At 42.0% G+C, this 23,415-nt stretch overlaps 1 protein-coding gene across 2 annotated transcripts in view; it reads right to left on the reverse strand.

Moving 5' to 3' along the window:
- Positions 1-970: 970 nt before the first annotated feature.
- LOC124551079 overlaps positions 971-23,415 on the reverse strand; it is a 36,099-nt gene continuing 13,654 nt past the window's right edge. The window contains exons 2-3 of one of the 2 annotated variants that reach the window (XM_047126006.1): positions 12,389-12,671; positions 971-1,498 (exon numbers count right to left, since the gene is read on the reverse strand). In XM_047126006.1, coding sequence (XP_046981962.1) covers positions 1,269-1,498; positions 12,389-12,671 — 513 coding nt within the window. In that variant the 3' untranslated portion in view covers positions 971-1,268. Of the gene's footprint in view, positions 1,523-12,388; positions 12,672-23,415 lie in introns of both variants that reach the window. The other variant, XM_047126005.1, reaches the window with a different exon arrangement.

The following is a 23,415-nucleotide window of genomic DNA, read 5'->3' on the forward strand; positions in this document are numbered from 1 at the left end:
TAAAAGCAGAAAGAGTATGGAAATCCCTTTTGGCCTAACCAGATTAGCAGCGGTATTTTGGGAAAATGCCAAGTGTTAGATGTCTATGGCGGCAAAGAAGTTAGTTATGTAATGTTGCAGGGCATTCCAACCAGCAGCCTTTTCTTCTGGTGCACAAGGGACATCAATCATCTCAAGGCACGAGAGGGTTGCTGTAGTGTTTGATAGGCTGAACGTAGCAAATGTTGCTGCTGACACCTTCAGTATGTAGTACAAACTGAAGTACCATGGCGCGTTTTTCTGTTTGCACATGAAGGTAATTCTCAGGAAATACTGCAGGGGCTTTATACTGTTTTCTATAATAAATAGACTAATTCACGATCAAGGTTTTTGTATGTAATTTACTTCTGCTATACGAGACAAGTCGTCTAGCCACAGATACTTAGCACCACCATAAGGCATGGGTGGGTTGCTTGAATTATGCAACATTTTTGTTTTTTTCCATTTTAGTTGATGATTCATCAGGGAAATGCAAAGGAGATTATTGCATATTCGTGTGCAATGAAGTATCAGTTAAATGTAAACTCTGAGACCTGATATACTGGCAAACAGAAATACAAGTGACTTCAGTTCAGTTTGGTTCTTTCTTAGCTCCAAAATGTGCTTTATTTAACATTAATAACGAAGAAAGAGTCTAGAAATTTTCTTCGATGCACTACATCTACTAAAGCAACCATTCTCATATAATACATTTATTTGTTTGTAAGACTAAGACCATTGTCTATTAATGTCTTTGTGAGGTATACGGCTGATATCATTCAGTGATACTTGCAAATCATCTAACTCTACTTTTTTGTTCAGCATTTTCTTTTGTGATTCATGTAGAAAATCAAAAGGGAATTAGTGTGCATTTGTTCGTAATATTATAATGTATACCGTAAAACTGTGTTATTCAATCCACAGGTAAATAAATATGTAAATGATTTTCCTCTTTCTCACTCCAAAAATATGCTTTATTGGAAATTTATAACAAAGCAAGAGTGCAGAAACTTTTCAGACTGTAATACAGCTACAACATTTTACCCATCAGATGACAAAAAATGGGTACAAAGAAGGTATTTGTTTAACGATACAGTCTGTTAGAGTTAGCGGCCTTTCCTTACAGTACACAGGAAGAATGATCATCCCACAGCTCTAGGTGGGTACAGTAGAGCTTGATAGACTGGAAGCGGCACAGGGTGCCTACAACGGCACCGCCATCTTGGTGAGGGTAAGAGCAAATGGCAGCTCTACGGATAGACACACTCGGTGTTGTTCTGAAGCCTGGCGCTGTCCACATAGCGGAGCCCGGCGGCCTCAAGCCGCTGGTGGAGCTCCTCACGGGGCAATGCCGATGAAGCGGGATCCCTTCCTAAGACTGAGGTCCACTCGGAGGCGGTGGGCCGTACGCACGTGGTGACGGTCATGAAGCGTGCGTCGGGCGTGAAGTCCACCACGGCAACTGAGGCACCCATTGTGACTGTGCACGCAGACACAGAACGTACTGTCGTCACGAGAAACAATGAACAGTATTACCACAAAGATATACATACACAGCACACAGCAAAGCATAGCACCTATCTGAGGGCCCTGTGATGCCAGATGGTGCTCCCACATGTAGAAGGCTGAAATAAACATTGGGGACACCTGTATCTTGGTGTGAGGTGGCAACACTGATCATTTGTACATTGTAAAAACAGAAGAGCATCTCATTGGAGAGATACAGCCTGTAGTCACACTATGATCCAGAAGGGAAACTGACCTGCCAGTGTCTGTAGACAATATCAAGTTGCCTCAAGACCCTAGACTGCACTATCCCCACTGCATCCACTGTCTGTATCCATAACACCAATTACTGTAAGCAGCAGATGCTCTATGAAACTCATCTTGTTAAAATGAGTACCACCCACAGAACAATCAGAATCAACAGAAAAGTTATTACAAAATAAACCCCTGTAAAGACTTGGTACCAAGACCCCATGTGCATCTGTGGCTTAACAACTTCTGAAAAAGCTGGATACAGAACACACTTGTGCTCAATCACAGTTACATCCCATGTAGTTTATCCAGAATAAATTCCTTTGTCTTACATAAATCCCAAGTAAAATATTTGTATAAAAAACCATGTCATTTGAAACAAAACAGAATACTCCAAGGCACACAACCTTACAGTTAATTTTCTGGAAAAATATAGCCATCACAAATTCCCCACATGCGGACTTCTAAGCTCTTATTCTGTGTGAGCTCCCAATTTAACCTTTTAAACTGCTATGTCTGTGGTCATACTTCCTGAAGGGCCCAAGGAATTACAACTACTTACCGTCATTGCTGCGTTCTAGGTGGCTGATCTTAAGCTCACAGTATGGGAGATTAAACAGAAGGTAAGCCCAAGTCAGAACATTTAGACCTATAAAACAAATTCCATCCTAAACCTGACCAATTATAAGGGGACTAAGAAGATAAACAGCATCACCCGAGAGTTCAAACCGCGCACGTGGATGGTAGAAGATCTAGATGCACTATTATCAGTCACCAGCAATTAGCAATAGCTAGGAGGAAACAACACTGTACTGCAAAGGAAACAACATCGACGAAGAGAACATTTGTATGGAGTCAAATAAATAACCTGATATCCTGCACAGTGAAATCGAAAATGCCATCAAGCATCTGAAAAACAACAAAGCCTCAGGTATAGATGGTATTAGCAGAGAAATGCTGATTACGATGGGAAAGGAAGGCATGCATGTCCTACATTAACTATGTAATAAGGTGTGGAAAACGGGTGAATAGCCTAAAGACTGGACTACATCTATCCTAATTCCTCTGCACAGAAAAGAATCAGGTCCCGGCGAAGTCCTTCTCGAGCATGGGAGTGTGTGTTTGTTCTTAGGATAATTTAGGTTAAGTAGTGTGTAAGCTTAGGGACTGATGACCTTAGCAGTTAAGTCCCATAAGATTTCACACACATTTGAACATCCAAAACACCTGGTATCCTTACTAAAAGATCAGTTAGGGACAGTTCCAGCTATAGGACCATAGCATTAATATCACATGCTAGTAAAGTCCTCCTGCATATAATAAATCAACGCCTAAACATTTTTGGCAGTCTTAGATTTTCACAGAACAAGCGGGTTTCGTGTCAGGTAAAGGTACTCGAGAAGCAGTCTTGAATTTAAGGCATATAACTGAAAAAGGTAATGAGTTCTGTGTCCCTGTCTACATTTGCTTCCTAGATTATAAAAAGGCCTTTGTCTGTGTCATGTGGGACAAGTTGTGGCAAGTGGTCAACGAGTCTGGGGTTCCAAAACACCTGGTATCCTTACTAAAAGATCTTTATAATAGCCATACCGCAACCATAAAAGTAGATGGTGAAGACGCGGAGTTTCTAGATGTGACAAATGGCGTCAGACAAGGTTGCATACCGTCACCTCAGCTCTAAAATATCCATGCAGAGTGTGTAATCAGAAAGCGCTGGATGGCTAGGGCGGTGGGATTTCAATTGGCAGCAGGAAAATCAACAATTCACGCTTTGCAGAGGATACTACACTCACAGCAGGAAGAGAGGAACAACTTCGAAATCTGATGAAATCTTCTCGAGCTTCCATCCGGGTAGCTGCGTCGAAAATCAGCGACGTTTCGACGAATGTTATTCTCATCATCTTCGCAGCTACCCGGATGGAAGCCCGAGAAGATTTCATCAGCAGTATACACCAGGAAAGCCTACATTCACATACAACTTGGTAAGTTGTTCTCAAGAGTGAAAGATATTAGTCTAAACCTTCGTCTAGAGATAAACATGACAAGAAAGTAATGGTTATAAATCGTCAAGGCATCGATCAAAACCAACTTACAGGACGCTTAACGAATCTGGAGATAGTGAGTGATTATGTACATCTACACTCTCTGATCAATTGGACAGGAAAGAGTGATAAAGAAATAAGACGACGAAACATTCTTGGCCCAGTCGCAATGGTCAAACTGACTAAGACATGGCAGAATCGCGCAATATCCGAGACAACGAAGATGCACTTGGTAGGACCATTGGTGTTTCCTGTAACTCTAATGCGGATGCGCGACCTGGACCGTGAAAGGTAGTGATAAGAGGCGCATTGATGCCTTCGAGACGTGGTGTTGCCGGAGGATGCTACATGTACCGTGGACACTCAAAGGAACAAATGTTTCAATAATAGAAAAAAATCACAAGAAGGTTATCTTCTCGTGTCAGTCAAAGATACCTTCAGTTCCTTGGGCACGTCATGAGAAGGGGATAGTTTAGAGAATACCATCGTGCAGGGAAAAATTAAGGGCATAAGACCACGTGGGAAAGCAGAAACAGATGGTTGGATCAAGCGAAGAAGATTACCAGTCTGCTGCTTCACGTCATATTAAGAAAGGCCGAAGATCGCTGTGGATGGAGACATCTGTCAGAAGTTTCAACTACTCACATATTTCCTGCAACTCTTTACTTTCCATCCTATGGTTGGAAGAATCATTTTTTTCGTTAACACAATGACTTACTATGACTAATAGAGAAAGTCGCTTTCTATAGTATTCGTACACTGGTGTACAAATTATAATAGGTGAAAAAGGACAATGGAAAGGGATCAATGCCTCTAATCCCGCAATTCTGGTCACTTAATTTCTAGATAAATATCAGGACGAAACAAGTGCTCCTTAAAATGAACAAAAAAATCGCGATAAGATGGGATTAGTTATGCAATGTGCCAATCTTCATAATGATTTTTTTTTTTTTTTTTTTTGCAAAGCTGCCACTTGCAGGAAATATGGAAAACGTGTGTCCTTCGTCTGTCGACTTCCTCTCAGCCTGCCGTTGGTCGATTCTGAGAGTATCTTCTACTAGCTCTGTACATCGCTCCAGAAACATGGTAGGATCAAGAAGATGGAATTGTGTCTGAGTCACGCTTCCCACATCAAGAATCACAGCAAAGGGGGTAGCGCTAATGAGGTGCCTGGGACCGGCATAGTGCTTATTGGTATGTCTGAATGAATAACTGACAGCTTATTCTGAGAGTGTATTCTGCTGCAACATATTCGCTGTAAGCCAGTTTTACCCACCATTATTCCTACTTTTGTGTCGAAGGACCCTGTACTTTCTTTGTAGGGAGGGAACACGCCCTTGGGTTGCTTCATTGGCCAACGGCCAGTCTGTCCCTCCTGCTGGTTTCTAATAACATTCTTGTCACTACATGCCTGTCACTACTTCCTTTTCTTTTTTTAGTCATTAGTCTTCTGGATGGTTTGATGTGGCACAATACGAATTCCCTGACCTGAGAGTAACACTTGCACTGTTCGTCCTCAATTCTTCTTTGGATATGTCTAATTCCTGACATCCCTTATGTATTTTTTACAATCTACAGCTTCCTCTAGCACAATGGAAGTTATTCCCTGACGTCTTAACACATGCTCTATTATCTTGTCCCTTCTTCCTTTCAGAGTTTTCTCTACTTTCCTTTCTTCGCCAGTCCTGCAGGGAATCTCATCATTCCTTATCTTACGAGTTCACCCAGTTTTAAAAATGCTTCTGTAGTTCCACATCTCAATTTCTTCAATTCTCTTCTTTTCCGGTTTTTCCACAGTCTATGATTGACTACCAGACAATATCATGCTCGAAATTTTTCTCAGAAAGTTCTTCTTCAGATTAAGGGCAACTTCTGATGCTAGCACATTTCTCTTTGCCAGAAATGCTGTCTTTGCCAGTGCTACTATTGTCTTTCCACTGCCGCCCTGCTTCATTCTTCATGTGTTATTTTGTTTCCAAAGTATCAGAATTCTTCTCTTCAGCTACTTCCCAGTCCAAAATTTTGATGTTATGTTTATAGTTGACTTCATTTCTGTTACTTCTCATTACTTTCCTAGGTTTATTCTCAAACTTTATTATGTATATTTAGACTGTTAATTCGATTTAATGTAGTTTTTAATTGTCTTCACTTTCACTGATGATAGCAGTGTCATCAGCAAGCTTTATCATTCATATTCTTTCACCCTGAATTTTAGTCCCACTCTCGACCCTTTCTTTTGAGAGAGGACAAGTTACTCTCTCAGCTATTTTTCGTATACAGAAAATTATTAAAGATTTTATTACAACCTCATGCATCTTGAGTGAGACTCTAGACAGTTAATGGCCTGAGCAGACGTTGATGGAGCCTGTTAGGGCACTGAAAGCATGAGGTATTTTTATGGTTCTTAGCTCTTAGAAACGGCATGTTGGGAGTTAAAAGCGATTGGCAGTTAGCCCATCCCTGAGCAAATCTTGCTGGACAGGGGACAGCCGTACAGGGCAGACAGAGCAGCTCCTCGTTGATACAGGTCTCCAGCAGAACAATGCTGAGCTACCTGCATTGGCGCCAGCCGAAGGCTTGGCTGGGGGCGACGGACTGAAGGGACATGTCTACACAATGGAGTTGTAAACTGGGCATTGTGTGCAGAGCCACGCATAATAAAAATTCACAAGTTTTCATGTTCGCTGATACTGCAAATAGGCCTGTGACCCATACCATTGGCCACCTCGGTTCTATAAGAAACTCCAGCGTCTGAGAAACGTTTAGAGGTAGAATCTTTATTACACCTCATAGCTAGGACTAACAAGCTCCAAGGCACAGGCGATTTAGATAATGATTGTATCTGTTCACTTGTTGCCGTGGGACATTATGCGACTTCGGAAAAAAATACCTTCACCCTCCGTGAAAACTTAAAAAAGGTCAGTAATTGGCGGTTTCCTTTTTTCTCCAGAGATGGAGGTTTTGTAACTCTTGCCCTGATTAGACAGGAGTTAGTGCTGTAGTGTGGGAGGGGAGATTTAGCGCCTCTAGAGCCGTATGATTGGCTCTCAAGACAACGTGACAGTGGTGCAGTTCATGCACTTTGCGGGAAAACGGATTTTATTTTCTGAAGAGGTGTGAAGCACTCGGGTGCTGGATTTTGTCTTGTAGGAGATCTTTTGGTCGAAGCTATGACATGTGTGGTTGGTACTTGTGATCCATCCTGAGACTGACTTCTGCTGTGAGTAGTTTGGACTGGGGAGCCTGTGGTGAAGTTCTTACTGTACTGATAGTGTGACTTCAAACGTCTCGGACTACTATTTTGTCGAGGGCACACTTATTCGTTTTTGGTTTACCGGTCTTGACGTTTGGTATCCTTGTGCGCTCCGTCATATAAGTGAACCGAATTGGTCCATGGTACAATCAGTGAACGGGTGTGTCACACACTGAAATCTACATCACTTGCTCTCAGCTGCACCTATATCGAGAAACTTCTGTATATTTGAACAATCCAAGTCTGCTCAGCGTCAGATCAATTCAGATTGCGTTATCCACAATTTTAGGGCCAGATTACTTGACTCACTTCTGCCACCCAAGATCGTTCTTCACTGTGGTCTTAAATCACCTATTAGTTTTTTACGGTATTAAATCATAACTTGTTTAACATAATGTATGTCTGTCTTTGTTTTCGGAAAATAAATGTTGTCAGCAAACTAAATTTTGCATACATTCTCAATCATTTTAGGTAACAGCCCCACAGGGTTAACTCTCACTTTGACTACCGCCATTGCTTCTTCTGTCTGTTGACTGGAGTCGGAGCAAGAGACTGCATCCTTTCTTATTCCGAACACTTCGTTGTTTGTCTTCAGTTCTTATTGTCCCGTCTTGGTTCTTGCACACATTGTCTTTCCCTACAGCTTACTTCTGTTTATATAAGAATTTCTAACATTTTGTACCATTTTACATTGTCGAACACTTTTTACATGTCGACAAAAGCTATAAACGTTTATTGATTTTTGTTAATTCTTAATTCCATTATAAGCAGAACGACAGAACTTTCTCTCTAGAATACATTCCTTCCCAAACCCCAAACTGATCGACATCTAACGCATCCCGAGTTTTCTCTCCCACTCTCCTGTATGTTATTCTTGTCAGAAACTTCGATGCAGAGCTGTCAAGCTGATTGTACGAAAGTTCTCGCACTTACCTTCCGTCGCTATTATCGGGATTCTGTGTGTGCGATATTTTCCCGCAAATCTGATAGTAAGTGTCGAGTCTCATACATTCTACACGCCAACTTGAACAATCACGTTACCACTTTACCCAATGATACACTATGTGATCAAAAGTATCCGGACACCTGGCTGAAAATGGCTTATAAGTTTTTTGGCTCCCTTAATCGGTAATGCTGGAATTCAAAATGGTGTTGGCCCACCCGTAGCCTTGATGACAGCTTCCACAGCATACTTTCAATCAGGTGCTCGAAGGTTTCTTGGGGACTGGCAGCCCATTCTTCACGCAGTGCTGCACTGAGGAGAGGTATTGATGAATTTGAAGCCATTTTGACTATTTTTTGACCGTGAATGTCTCAAGAAATAGGTATCTTTGAGACTGCCACGCCAGAAGAACAAAGATGACCACAGCATTTACGAAAAGGCTATGTAATATCATTATGACCTTATTGTAAAGCTGTTTTTGTAATGTCATTTAGCCTGAAGATAAGGTTTAACTCTCGAAACATGTCGCTAAATAAACAAGTAATACAACAGTTGACAAAGTTTGTGACTGGTAGCGGTAATTTTAAAAAAAAAAAAAAAAACCTTGACATATCTAGAAGTATTGATGTTGGTCGGTGGGCCTGATACGAAGCCGGCGTTTCAAAACATCCCAAAGGTGTTCTATAGAATGCAGGTCAGGAGTATGTTTAGGTCTATCCATTATAGGGATGTTATTTTGTTGTAACCACTCCACCACAGGCCGCTCATTATGAACAGGTGCTCGATCATGTTGAAAGATGCAATTGCCATCCCCGAACTGCTCTTCAACAGTGGGTGTGGCATCAGCACCCCACTCTCCTGGCTGTTGGTACCTTTCAGAATCTTGGAGCTGCTACCTTTCTTTCAAGCAGCTCCTCAGTCGACATCACGAGGCTGACTGGACCCTATTCCAAGCAACAACCCCTGATGACAGTTACAGGAATTGAAGTGAGGTCCTCCGCATGGCAGGCTTCCACACTGATCACTCAATCATGGAGGTGGCCTTAATATTTGTTTTTTATTATAAATTCAGTATCGTTACAGTTCTAAGGCACCCTTCAATAAAACTACGTCTCATCTCAACATCAGCAGCTAACTGACAAACCTTAGAACACCATTGGACTGCCTTTAGATAGGCCAGCACCTCACAGTTTGCAAAATACAAGAAGTGCTGTATCCCAAATACAAAGAGGGTGACAATTAATGAACTAAATGAAATAAAATCGTCATAACTTCTGAACGGTTGTGTGAGAGCGTTAAAACTGCGTGGCTGGCCGCGGGGAATTAGTATCCACATCCACACGTGCCTCGTTATCATCGGCCATGTTCATTTGGGTGGGTTCGTTCAAATGGTTCAAATGGCTCTGAGCACTATGGGACTTTAACATATGAGGTCATCAGTACCCTAGAACTTAGAACTACTTAAACCTAACTAACCTAAGGACATCACACACACCAATGCCCGAGACAGGATTCGAACCTGCGACCGTAGCGGTCGCGCGGTTTCAGACTGAAGCGCCTGGAACCTCTTGGGCACAACAGCCGGCCCCTGCGTCTTGGATAGGAGCATTAATCTCAGTGGGCGCTTTGGTAATAGGGGGAATCGCCATGTCCCACAATAGGTTTTGCCATCTCCTTTCTCTCTTACCGCAAATACAGCAATAAACTCTACATACACTCACGCTGGGTGTTGTGTGCTGTCCTTAGGTTAGTTAGGTTTAAGTCGTTCTAAGTTCTAGGGGACTGATGACCATAGCTGTTAAGTCCCATAGTGCTCAGAGCCATTTGAACCATACACTCACGGCGGTCACCTCAACATGTACACTTAAGGCATGACAAGCCGAGCACATACAAAGAAAGTGACGACTTAATCCACTCCTCACGATTACAGAGACAACAATGCTATACAGCTTTGCCCATCATACAGTTTCTCAGTAGCCCGGAACAGTACATTTTCCACGACAGAGAAACCTTAGATTAGTTACGTTATTTGTATGTTTTGTACAGTCTTGTAAAGTGAAACCCTCCACACAGCATCTTGATAGCGAATATTTCCAATGGCTGTGTAATGGTGTCTCGAGGCTTATTACACAGGTAGCTGCAAGGAAATCAATCTTCCAGTATAAAATCTTCTCGGTTCACAAGCCGCGTCCGAAAGAACGACACCACATACATAATTAAACCGATGACGGCCAATGATCCGTTCAGTGCAGATGCATACCAATCGGAATCAGCGAGATGCCGCTAGAAAATGGCTCTAAGCACTATGGGGATTAACATCTTAACTAACCTAAGGACATCACACACAGCCATGCCCGATGCAGGATTCGAACCTGCGACCGGTGCAGCAGCACGTTTCCGGACTGAAGCGCCTAGAACCGCTCGGCCACAGCGGCCGGCGATGCCGCTAGAAATGAGACTAATAAATAGGGGCTTTACATCGGTTGTGTGTGGTACAAGTTGAGAATTTCGGTTTGCTGTAGGTGTGCTCGGGCAGTGGTGACCACTGTGTTCAGATGACGTAGTGGTCAGGGCATGTGCCTTGTAACCAACAGACCCACATTTGAATCCCGGTCGGGCACAAATTTTCAAGTTGCTCCATTGATATAAATTGGTGACCTCTGGCAGCTTTGGGCTTTGAATAAGACATTCAGTTTTCGAAAGCTGTCACCGCTGTCTTCATCAGGAATAAAAAGCCACTGACTGCCGGGTTGGGCACGGTGTTGCGAGTATGTAGGAGCGAAAACAGCGCCTGGAACCTTCCAGAGGGATGGAGCTGACGGTAGGACGCGTTGGAGAGTTGGGCAGCTCCGGTCTGTAGACGGACCAAGGCCAACGAGATATACTGGCCCGCTGGCGTCTGTCACAACACGTGTCACGACCAGTCTTACGATTTGCAGCGACCGTCTCCAGCGGGGAGCAGGTTACTGTGTGAAACCACTTTAATATTCCATATCTACGTGTTTAAATAGACTTACGCTCTCGATGCCACATGACAAAGTTAAGGACTTTATTAAGTACCTTTTCATTGTAACACCGATTTCCCACCTGGGTCCAGATGTAGTTGAGCGTTCGTGATGTATGTTGAGGAATGCACCTCAAGTTCGTTGTGGGGCCTATATTTCCCATGTGTCCTGAACGAGACTGGGTTACGTCATGTGCCACGACAGGCCAGCGACACATTTGAAGTTGTCACTCCTGCATTGCTACAATCGTCAAGAATTCATATTTACTTTCGCAGGCCATTCAAAGCCCACACAAACGACCTAAAATTCTGCTCCCCCTCCCACCCCCCCCCCCCCCTCTCGTCAGCCCCTTTTGCCTCATACAGTTTCACTCGTGTCAGTTTTTACTACTGATTGTGATGTGCACTGTATACAAATCTTGCCCCTGGGTTTCAGAAACAGATATTGCACCTGTTTAAGAGGAACATTGTACCCTCCTGGCAGTTCGTGTTTTTCACCCCCGATGGTGATGGTGGGCTGTTGTTGTTGTGGTCTTCGGTCCTGAGACTGGTTTGATGCAGCTCTCCATGCTACCCTATCTTGTGCAAGTTTCTTCATCTCCCAATACCTACTGCAACCTACATCCTTCTGAATCTGCTTAGTGTATTCATCTCTTGGTCTCCCTCTACGATTTTTACCCTCCATGCTGCCAGCCAATGCTAAATTTGTGATCCATTGATGCCTCAGAACATGTCCTACCAACCGGTCCCTTCTTCTCGTCAAGTTGTGCCACAAACTCCTTTTCTCCCCAATTCTAATCAATACCTCCTCATTAGTTGTGTGATCTACCCATCTAATCTTCAGCATTCTTCTGTAGCACCACATTTCGAAAGCTTCTATTCTCTTCCTGTCCAAACTATTTATCGTCCATGTTTCACTTCCATACATGGCTACACTCCATACGAATACTTTCAGAAACTACTTCCTGACACTTAAATCAATACTGGATGTTAACAAATTTCTCTTCTTCAGAAACGCTTTCCTTGCCATTGCCAGTCTACATTGAAACCTCGAGTGTTTTATTCGAAGCGATGAGGCCTGTAAACCAAGGAGATTTTTTCTGCATGCCACTGTGAACGACTCTGGTATCATAATATTCCAGTACTATGTAATCGTGAGGAACAGACATTAAGCCCAGCACAGCACAAGATAGAGTGCCGCAGTGAACAAGCAGCCGAAGTCAGGAGTCGACTTCCTTCCCTCACTGCAGTGACAGATGGCAGCTGTAGTGTCAGCGTGACCAGTGCTGCCAACTCAAGCAGACGTCGGGTGTCCCCACAGTCTGGGGACCATCGGCAGCAGGGAGTGGCAGGAATAGCGAGACTCTCACCGGGCTGATCCCAGATGGCGCCGCCCGAGCCCTGAACGACGGTGGTCGTGTCGACGCGGTAGCTGGAGGTGTGGTGCTCGTTGACGTGCCGGTTGAAGCCGCGCATCACCAGGTGCTCGGGGCCCACGGCAGGTGGCGGCACCACTTCAGGCATCAGGTTGTTCTCCTCGATATCCCAGCGCCAGAAGTCCACACCCGCACACGCGTCCCGCCGCTTCTCCTTCTCCTTCTCCTTATCCACATTTGGGGACATTATCTCCAGCACGTACCAGCGGCCCAAGACCTAGAAGAAAGCAAACATTAGAGAATAATTCATTCTGTATTTCATTACAAGATCAGTATGTTTGTCGGCTATGAGAACAATATGACGGAACTATGTAACAGACAAGCTGAGTGCCTGGCTTTGCCTTAGTATGTATTTATTTCAATATTCTATTAGTCTATCTCCTCCTTCTACCTCTTTCCGCCTATCTCCTCCTCTCGCTCTGTCTGTCCTTCTCCTCCTTCCCCTCTCTCTCTGTCAGCCTCATCCCTGTCTCTCTCTCTATCTCATCCTCCATCTGTAAGTTCATCTCCTACCCACTCATCTCCTCCTCACCCACATTAAGTCATCTCCACCTCCCCTGACTCCCTGTCCATATCCTTCTGCCTCCCCTCTTCCCATCCATCTCATCCTCCCCTCTCTCTGTCTACTACCTCCTCCCTCCTGTACTTATACATCTCTTCCTCCACCTCTCTCTGTCCAGCACGACCTCTTTCCTCTCTCTGTCCACCTACTCTTCCTTCTCTTCCTGTACATCTCCTCCTCTCCCCACTGTCCAATTCATCCTCCCCTCCCTCTCTTCATCTCTTCCTGTTTTCTTCCTCAACCCATTCACTCCTATTCCCTCTGTGTTTCAATCTTCTCTTCCCTTTTATCTCTCCCCCATTGTGTGTCCACCTTTTTCGTCCCCTGTCTGTCTATCCCCCCCCTTCTTTCACTGCACTATCATCCCCATTCCCATAGATTGTTGCTGTTTCTTACACCCACAATATTTCTTTCCAGCTAGTAAATATGTGTACTAAATTTGGTTTCAATCGATTCAGAGTTTTAGGAGGGGCTTTTTACCTGCAACTTGGCCGCCTAAGTTCAAATGGTTCAAATGGCTCTGAGCACTATGGGACGTAACAGCTGAGGTCATCAGTCCCCTAGAGCTTAGAACTACTTAAACCTAACTAACCTAAGGACATCACACACATCCATGCCAGAGTCAGGATTCCAACCTGCGACCGTAGCGGTCACGCGGTTCCAGACTGTAGCGCCTAGAACCACTCGGCCACCCCGGCCGGCGCCGCATGAGTACTTGTCACACATATTTCACATACATTTAACATATTCCACTCATATTTTTGCGCATGTTTCACCTGTATCTCTAGAGATTTTTGTCCTGCAGTTTCACTTTCATGCGTCTCATTCATTACGACGACATCTTGACGTATCTGTCATATAATCACATATTTTTGCTAGTACATTCAGGGCTACATGTAAATACCGTCTAAATAATGTGTTGTGAAAAGAGTTATTAGTAATGAAGTAATAAACTAAAACGTCATGCCTGGTGCGGCAGTTTTACTGCATGATCAGCGAAAATGTAGTGTATAATAAACTGTTTTCCTTTCATCATTTTGTAGGGGGTGTCAGCGAGAAGGTGTCTCGTAAAAGATTATTAGTTAACCTTGTTGCAAGCCAATAAGAGCTCTGATTCTCAAATATATAGATGAAAATAGTCTGGCTATTTGCGCGTCGTCAGCTTCGATACTTTTTCACGCCTATCCCTTTGAGTGGCAGGTGGTTCTCAGCCACACAGTAGTTATTTCCAGGCAGTAAGTTATACGTGTACCAAGTTCGGTTGAAATCGATCCAGTAGTTTAGCAAGAGATGTGGAACATACATACATCTACATTTATAATATATCTGGATTGCAATGAGGACGAATCCTTTATGGGGAAGCAAGTGTAGTTGACAGGCTGCCTATCTGTGTGTGATGCATACGATTTACGACGAAGTGAAACCTTTGCGTAAGAAAGGAGATAAGAAAATACCATCAAACTTATGTCCACTTTCAGTTTGCCCGCATCCACAAAAATTTTAGAAAAGATAATATAATGCCGTGTTCTTAACTATCTCACCAGAAATAAAATATTGTCCAAGTCACAATTCGGATTTTTGAAAGGTTCCGACATTAAGAAAGCTGTCTAATTTTGGGGTAATTTATTACATTTTTTTGACTGATATTCCACGGCAAGTATTCAAAATACACACTTTTCAAGGTCGTCAAAACCAAAGACACATGTAAATACGACACTTTTAATGATTAACTATTACCACAGTACATGATCTAAATATTTAAACTCTTTCCACGTAGCATATCTTTGTTTCACTTTAAGGAACTTGTCCCTGCATTACTAGTGTGTTAAAAAAGAATGATATCACAGCGTAATAAAAACAATGACGTCGCTATACATCTGCCTTACAGTAAGATTATAGCAGACTTGTAAATAACTGCGGGAAATCCGACTAGGAGAGTATCAACAGACATGTCTTCTTTATTAGTGTCAGAAATGAATATCATACATACAAAGAAAACTATACAGTATTCACCCAGAATTGGGCAACTTTGATAGCATTAGGTGCTGCAGACGTTAAGACCTTCATGCTACAACTGGTTGGGCATAAGTTACATTGTCTGCAATTCACCTTGAAAGGTCTCTGTTGGATTCCTTTCATGTTAATTTCTTAAATCTGTTGTCATTTACGGCATAAATTCCTCTTCTAAATTTACTGTGGTGTTTCTGACTATCTGGGAGGAGACTGAGCAGTGAAACGTGTTACTTTTACACATAAAACGTGTTACTTTTACACATAAAACACAGTTTATATGTAATTCATGTCACACAGTCGCATACGGAACCTACATCCGCTTTCTTTTATATACTGTATATGATAAGATACTGTCATCCCCCTTCCCTTCTGTGTGAGAGGATGAATGAGCAAATGTATTTCTAGTTGCATGCTGGATGGTAGCAGACAAGCCTGTCTGCTAGAGAACAGTAGGACCAATGTTGGAACAGGTAGCTACGCTTTCTAAAAGCAAAGAGGTTTCTATCCTTAGTATGGTCCTGTCCGTCCCTTGTCATGTTGGTATAGGAAGCTGCCTCCGTGGCCACTTCCGTTTGTATCTGTGAGGCACCCCTCAGGTAGGAGCCCAGGGCAGTCTGTCTGCGGCGAGCGTCTGAATTGGTAAGATCTCCGGCTAAGCGCGTGTCTGGTAAGTCCATAGGACAATGGACTTCTTAAGTTCAGCCTAACTGAAAATTTAATCACCTTTATTTCAGGTTTAGCTCTAAAATATCTAATGTTATCTTAAATTACAACGCAGTGTAATTCGCGTGTGAAGTAGTTCAGAATATCTTCCGGTAGTTGCTTTGTCACTACTTTGTGAGTAAAGTGGAACCACGTGTTGATCAGTAACTCTAACTAAGATCATCAATCTTAAATGCGAATGCTCGTGTGATTATAACGTCTCGTCTTGACAATATTTTTCAATATAGCAACTTTTCTTTATGTTCAACCCACGTGGGGTGTACTTTGTGAGACCAGTACCACGTGTTTATACAATTGTTTGACCCATCAGGTTAATGGTAAGACGTTAGTAACCAGTTTGAGGTTTTTCTTCTGTAAATTGCTTTTCGATCTAATTTATTTTAATTATCAAAATTATTGTGAAGTTACACTCTTTGTGTAAACCAAGTTGACCACGTGAAGCATGTGGTGTAATCATCAAAGTAGCCCTCAGCTATTCTTTTCGGGAAGATTTCACAGAGAGTTAGTATGAATTTAGTATACCAGTGTGTGGTAATTACATGACGGACAGGATTGTGCTACGAACGTAACTTCTTTGGGTGAAAATTGAATCGGTTGGTTGTGGTTAATTTCCTCTTGCATATGTTTCAACGTTCTTCGTGTGTTATTTTATGAATGCAGTGTTGTATGCAGTCTCCCAATCTTGGCTCCATGTTTGATGTGTTCCGTAAGATTATAATCTCCCATTTTCACAATCCTAAATAAGGCATCAGTTTAGTTATGAATCAAGTTTAATATGCTGAAATTTCAATGATCAATGTTAAGATAAATTTCCAAATATAAACTGATTTATTTCTATTTACTTAAATTCTCTTTTATATATATATATATATATATATATATATATATATATATATATATATATATATATCACCGGTTGTCGTATGACTATTAAAAGATTATAATTAATGTTAGTCTGGTTGGGAATTTGGTAAGCTAGTCTTGATACCTAGTGAAACAGTTGCGCAGTAATGCAAGGTTAACTTCCCCAGACAGATCACTGCTTTCAACCCGCTCTTATTGTCTATCAGCACCGCTTACACCACAAATTAAACGAACAACGTTACACATGGCGACCCTGTTCTGTGATTCCGCTAGACTCTGGAATCTCTGAAACGTTAGATTGCGAGAGTTGTATAATCTTAATTTTTTTTCCCTGCAGCGCTCAAACAACTTCTGCGTTGTATCTGAGCAGACTTTCAAAAGATTCACGGCGTTGTTGAGCGGCGTTGTGTTGTTTGTCTTGTTTTGTTTTCTATATTTGTGTGTTTTATATGTATGTGTTTTTTTTCTCGCTTGTAAATTGCACTGACTTCGATCAAAGATATAAATTTGATGTGCGTGTGAAAAGTGCGTACTAATTTGGGTACCTTTCGTGTGAGCGTCGTAATTTTAGCGGGATATATTTATTCTGATTAGCGTGTTGCGTACCGGGCATAAATTGAGCTAATGCAGACTCGTAACCAAGCTAAAAGTAGGCGGTCCAACAACTTAAGCAACTAACCAAATTGATTTGGCAGAACTCATGATAGCCTTATTGCAACAAAATAAAGAAAACGCAGAGAAATCTGAAAAATCGATCCGAGAGCTAGGCGAACAAATGACGCAGAAATCTGAAAAATTGATCCGTGAGCTAAGCGAACAAATGAAGCAGAAATCAGAAAAATCGTTCCGAGAACAAAAAAAATCATCCGAAAAATCGATCCGAGAGCTAAGCGAACAAATAGACGAAAAACTAATCCAGCAGACAAATAAAGTCGACAAGTCGATGCAGAGAGTGTCCGATGGTATCTCACAAAGAATAAACAATCTGGCAAATGAAATAAAAAGTGATATTATGAAAGAATTAGGCCGTACATTTGAACAAATCGATGATCATCTGCAAGCCTTAGAACAGGGCAAGCGGAGTCGCGATGCGGAATCGAAAGAGAGCGAAGAACAGCTACTCAGGAATTTCCAAGCGCTGAGAGAAGAATGCCAAAGGGAACACCAGCAGGTACTCTCGAGGGTCCAAGAGGCGGAAACGCATTGTCCAGCGTCCATTTGCAACACAGTAGCGGACAACAGTCAAGCGATTCATGCACTCGAACAGCAAGTAGAACAATTGAAGCAAACTGGGGCGGAGGACAACAGAGAAATACATGATAAGATTGCGGCATTAGCGGACATCGTAGGCACGATGAAGGTGATGGAAAGTGATTACAATACTACACCGGTAGCGGTCGCAGAGACCGAAGTGCGTTCGCTTCTTAGCTTTCAGAAGGGACAGTTGGAATTGAACAGGCGGCACAAAGCTGTAACAGGCGAATTACAAGAACGCGTGGTGCATCTGGAAAACCGCATGGCGTGTGATTCCGAACTCGCCAATAGCACTAAAAATAGCCGTACGGACAGTGCAGAGAGGGACTCCGGCCACGAGAGAGATTTTGACGACAGGGAAGAATGTATTTTGAGGGGCAGACATGAGAAAAATAGAAACATTCAAGAGCCTCGCCGGGAGGAAATGCGGGGATTTGATTTCAAACATTTCCTTACGGTGAGAAAGTTTGAGATATTTCGAAATTCGCAAAAAGGAATACATCCACGAGCATGGCTCGAGCAATTTGAGTTTTGTCTTCCACCCGACTGGGCAAGTTCACATAAGATAGAATATATGTGTGGCTATTTGGAAGGCGAACCGGCGATTCGCATGAGGTCGGCAGCTCGTCACTGCAACTCCACTCGGGAGTTTCGACAAGCCTTTCTGTCCACCTATTGGTCGGAAGCGGCACAAGATAGGGTCAAGCATGGCATAATTATGCTGCCAAATTTGAACGAGTCTGGTTTCGGCAGCCCAGCACGCGTATTCGACCACATGCTGCAGGCAAATCAATTTTTATACGACCCATACGGGCCTGCGGAACTAATTAGGATATGCGTCACCAAATTGCCGATGCACTTGCGCCACGTCATTCTTGCGGGACGATGCAAAGAGGATGTGGAAACGTTTAAGACACTTCTCCAAGAGTTGGAATACAATACAGCAGAATGCCCGCCTAATCAGGCACAAAGTTATTACGGGGCACAGCAGTGCGATCGCAGTCGTGGGCGTATTACTAATCAACGGCGTGACTGGTCGTCGCGACGCGAACGGAACAATAATCGGGACAGGCCGTATAGAAGCTGGGGTAACAGTCGCGAACACAGGTGGAACAACGGAAATGATCGAGGACGTGGAGAAGATCGTGAACGCTACAGGTACGGCAACCAGGATCGATACTACGATGAATACGGTTGGAATAGGACTGTAGGCGGAGCACCTCATGATGTTGAAATGCGGCCGGCTAACCCTAGACATAATCCAGCAAATGGAAATGAACAAAACCGGCAATGACAAACGATCAGCGCAGAAGGCGCCCAATCGGAACAAATGAGCGACATGGCAAATGAGTAGAAAGGACAGTGAGAAGTAGAGAGGATGGTGAGGAGAAAGAATTGATTAGTTTAAATTTGTGACGTATGCATTTTGAATAATATGTTGGTAAAAATAATGATAAAGATGTTTCTATGTGATTGATTGAAGTGATGTTTTTAAATTTTTTTTCTTTCCTTGTGCAATTAGGATTTAGGTTGGTTCAAAGGTGAAGATAAAAGGTTTCTTTGTGAACGAGTGAAATGCTGTTTATGTTTTTTTTTGTGTAAATTGAAACGAGTCGCTCCTGAGAGAAGCAAGATCTGTGTTGAATTAATGCAAAACTCAGGGGAATATCCGATCTGTGGGTATTATGGGTCTGGCAAACCCAGGTCCCCAGCTGTTAGTAGCCTTGTTTCCGATTTTCTGCTTTCAGTGCTACTATCTGTCTATTACTATTCTATATCTGTCAGTATAAATGAGGATCTCTTACTATAGTATGCGTGCTGTATGAATATTTTAAGATAGGAGAACTCTGAGAAAGGAATGAGTAAGTTTAGAATCTTGAAAACAGGATGCGATAACACGATTGTTTAACCATTAGCTTCCCAATATTGATGATATACGTTTTTTTGTTCTTTATAGCTGAGTAGGTAAAGTGCTGTCTGTGGATTTCGTCAGTATATTGATTCCCTTCAAGGTGAAAGAAGAATTGTGGTTTGGGTAATTTACGTGGCCGTGAAATATTATTGTGGTAGTCAAATACGAGCAGTTTTTCAGCAAATGGAGAATGGAACAGAAATATGGATCCTTTCTGTAGTCTTGATTGATGTTGAGCCAAAGCCTGAAAAATTACTCTGCGTTAATACTTGTCCTAGAAAAGCGACGTTTATGTGTTTTGCTGATGCTGTGAGTATTACAGCTTACTGTTTCCGCTGGTGCGGGATTTACTGCAGCCTATATGATTTGTACTGAGGAAATTTCCCTCTTGAAGGTAGAGGAAGATTAAATAATTTTGATTAAGGGAGCGAAGAAAAGCTTGGTTTAAGGTAATAAGGATGAAGCAAAACATTTGTCATTTAAACTACAGTAGGATTCGGATCTTTTGTGTCTGTTGTAAGTTCAATATGTTAAGATGAAACTGTTTTACAGAATAGAGGAGACCACAATTTTGCCATTCATGAGAAATGAATCCAGAATAACCACCACAGGCGAAATAACTGATTTGGAAGCGAAAGGTAACTTAAAGAAGGAACGAAATGGGTAAGAAAATGTAGTATAACCTGTATAATGAAAATATTTTTACCCTTCTCAGAGTCATCTGCGTGATTAATTCTTGTGATAACGTAATTTTAGATGAAATTTTCTTACTGTTTTATGTGTGAATATATGAGTATGATAAATTTATAATTGCGAGTCTCTTATCAGGTGTGTCAACTGGTATAAATGTTTTGGCGTGCAAATAACCATTGTTCTTTTTACTATGTATGTTTAAGGAAAGTTTCTACATAATTATCATGTGACAAGACATATGCCGCGAGCGTCAAGAAGAGGACGAATTAGAACAATGTTGTAGTGGTATAAACACTGTGTTGAAGTAGCATTGATGTAGCTTGTTGGATGAACTAGTAGTGGATTGAAGTAAAATTTTGAGTAATGCATGTTTATGGGTAGTTAGTTTGTAGAATAGACAACAGGTTTGCATGTGTGTGTGTAAATAACATGTGAACCCTATGCTGTCCTGACCTATACTTGCACAAGGCATAATCCTATTCATTTTAGTGAATTAATAAGTAGCATTTGATTTAATAAAACACAAGTGAACTACATTAGTTATGTGGATTTAGGTATTATATTGTCAGCTCATTTAATTTTTATTTTTATACTGTCAAGTCATTTCACTTTTATTTTTTTATATTGTCAAGTCATTTAACTTTTATTTTTATATTGTCGATTCATCTAACTTTTTTATTTAAAAAAAATTAAGTCTCACTTTTGTTCTTAAAAATTGTGAAAGACAATACTAAGTGGTATTATGTATGACATTTTGTAATCAGATAACTATGATGAACAATTTCTGTGAATGCAGTTGAGAACGTGAAAGCGAACCGGCTAAACTCTTACGAGACAGCGGGAGCAGCGAGGAGGAGGGCTAGTTGTAAACTGGCGGGTTTCCCAGCAGGACACACTGTCAACCGGGCTACTTCGGGAGCGCGGTCGACCACAAAAGAAGGGTACGCGGCAAACACTTTCCCTTGCACCCAGAGCTAATGGCCAGCAGCACCAGTGCGACCCTCCGTGGAGGCAATGACCTGAGATGGCAGAACGGTCCACCGCGCGGAAATCCATCTGCTGGCAACGCACCACTCATACGCGACCGTGACGAGACGGCCGCAGTGAAACGACAAAAGACAGGGGATAAAGAGGCGTGGAGCCTTTTGACAGGTACTGTCCAGAGAAACTTGCAGACGTCAACGACGCCTATCGACATTTCCTGACGGATGCCTACTGTCAAGCGACAGTAAATCATGGTTCGATGTTCTCTGGTCGCTAAGGGTGGCACAAAGAAGAGCCATTAAGTGTCATCCTTGCCCAGGAATATCAAACCGGCGAGCCAATTGAGGATAACTCAAGAATGTAACAACATAAGGGGCGTGGAGCCTTTTGACTGTCCAGAGAAACTGGCAGACTTCAACGACGCCTATCAACATTTTCTGGCGGATGCCCACTGTCAAGCGACAGTAAATCATAGTTCGATGTTCTTTGGTAGCTAAGGGTGGCACAAAAAAAGAGTCATTAAGTGTCATCCTTGCCCAGGAATATCAACCTTCCGTGTCAAACGAGGATACCGCACGAATTTGAGAACACAAACATGGAACCAAATCGAGATGTACGTGACATGGGCCACCAAGAGAAACTTCATGAGAGGGCAGAGACGGCGGGATTGCACGCAATAGATGGACAAAAATCCCTACTGACAGCTGCGGCGACGAACGCCCCCCCCCCCTCCCCTTATATTGTGCCTCGGAACAGTGGAACTACTGAGTGTGTCAGTGAACAGTGATTATATGGTTCTTAGTTCAATGCATATACGTGTGTTTCTGTCACAGAAACTTTGACTCGTGTGTTTTGCAGGGGTTCGATTTATTGGTGTTTATTAGACTGACTCTTGTATTTTGCAGGTGTTCTATTTATTGTTTTTTTTTAGACTTTGACTCTTGTATTTTGCAGGTGTTTATTTATTGGTGTTTTTTTAGATGTTGACTATTGTACTTTCAGAGCTGTTTTAGTGATCAATGTTTGTTCTTGTGTGATGTATTACATTTGTGATATTTTGTTTCGTAAATTCATTCCTGTGGCATTGCTTCGTTTATCAGTCAGATAGCTATTCATTCTCTTTGGACTGTGATCGATTAGCCTTTGCATGGGGCATATTTATAGTGAAAACCCCATAAGGGTAACAATCACATAATTATTGTAGTTTCAGTATAATGACACAGTGCTCATTGTTTTCTAACTAACTGAAATATAGTAGAGTGATTAAATTAGTGCCACATAGTTATTTTAATTCTACAAATTATTAGTTTTATAAGATATAGAATTTTTTTGCGATAACCACTTTGTAAAACATGTTTTTTCTCTTAACTCTTTTTTTTTGCTTTTGCAGATTGTGCAGTGTAATGTTCTGCTTTATAATACTGATGTTATTTTCATGTTTTTTTAATTGCTGTGGCACCTTTGCTATTTTCATAAATTTTACTTGTTAATAAACAGTCATAAATTTTCCTGTGATCAGTTGGCTCTTGCAATGAGTAAATACTGGTGAACTCCATAAGGGTAACAACCAGAAATTGTTTTCATATTAATGCACAGGAACCATTGTTTTTACTTGCTGACCGAATTAGGTCTACACTATCTTTTAAATAGGTGTCACAGATTGTTTTTTTTTCTCTTTGAAATTGGTAGATTCTAAAGATGTGTTGAAATTATTGTGTTTTAGCAAGTAGCTGGTGACCTTTTGCCTTTTCTTTACATTTTTGGTTTAAGTTGGGTGTGAGAAACGTGCTTGGGAATGTCCCAGCATGGCCAGAAAATTCCCTGCACAGTCTTATCCCGGAGCGTTCGGGTTATGAAATGTCTCTGTTGGATTCCTTTCATGTTTGATTTCTTAAATCTGTTGTCATTTACGGCATAAATTCCTCTTCTAAATTTACTGTGGTGTTTCTGACTATC

This window comes from Schistocerca americana, chromosome 9, assembly GCF_021461395.2.
Source record: "Schistocerca americana isolate TAMUIC-IGC-003095 chromosome 9, iqSchAmer2.1, whole genome shotgun sequence".
NCBI classification, from domain to species: Eukaryota; Metazoa; Arthropoda; class Insecta; order Orthoptera; family Acrididae; genus Schistocerca; species Schistocerca americana.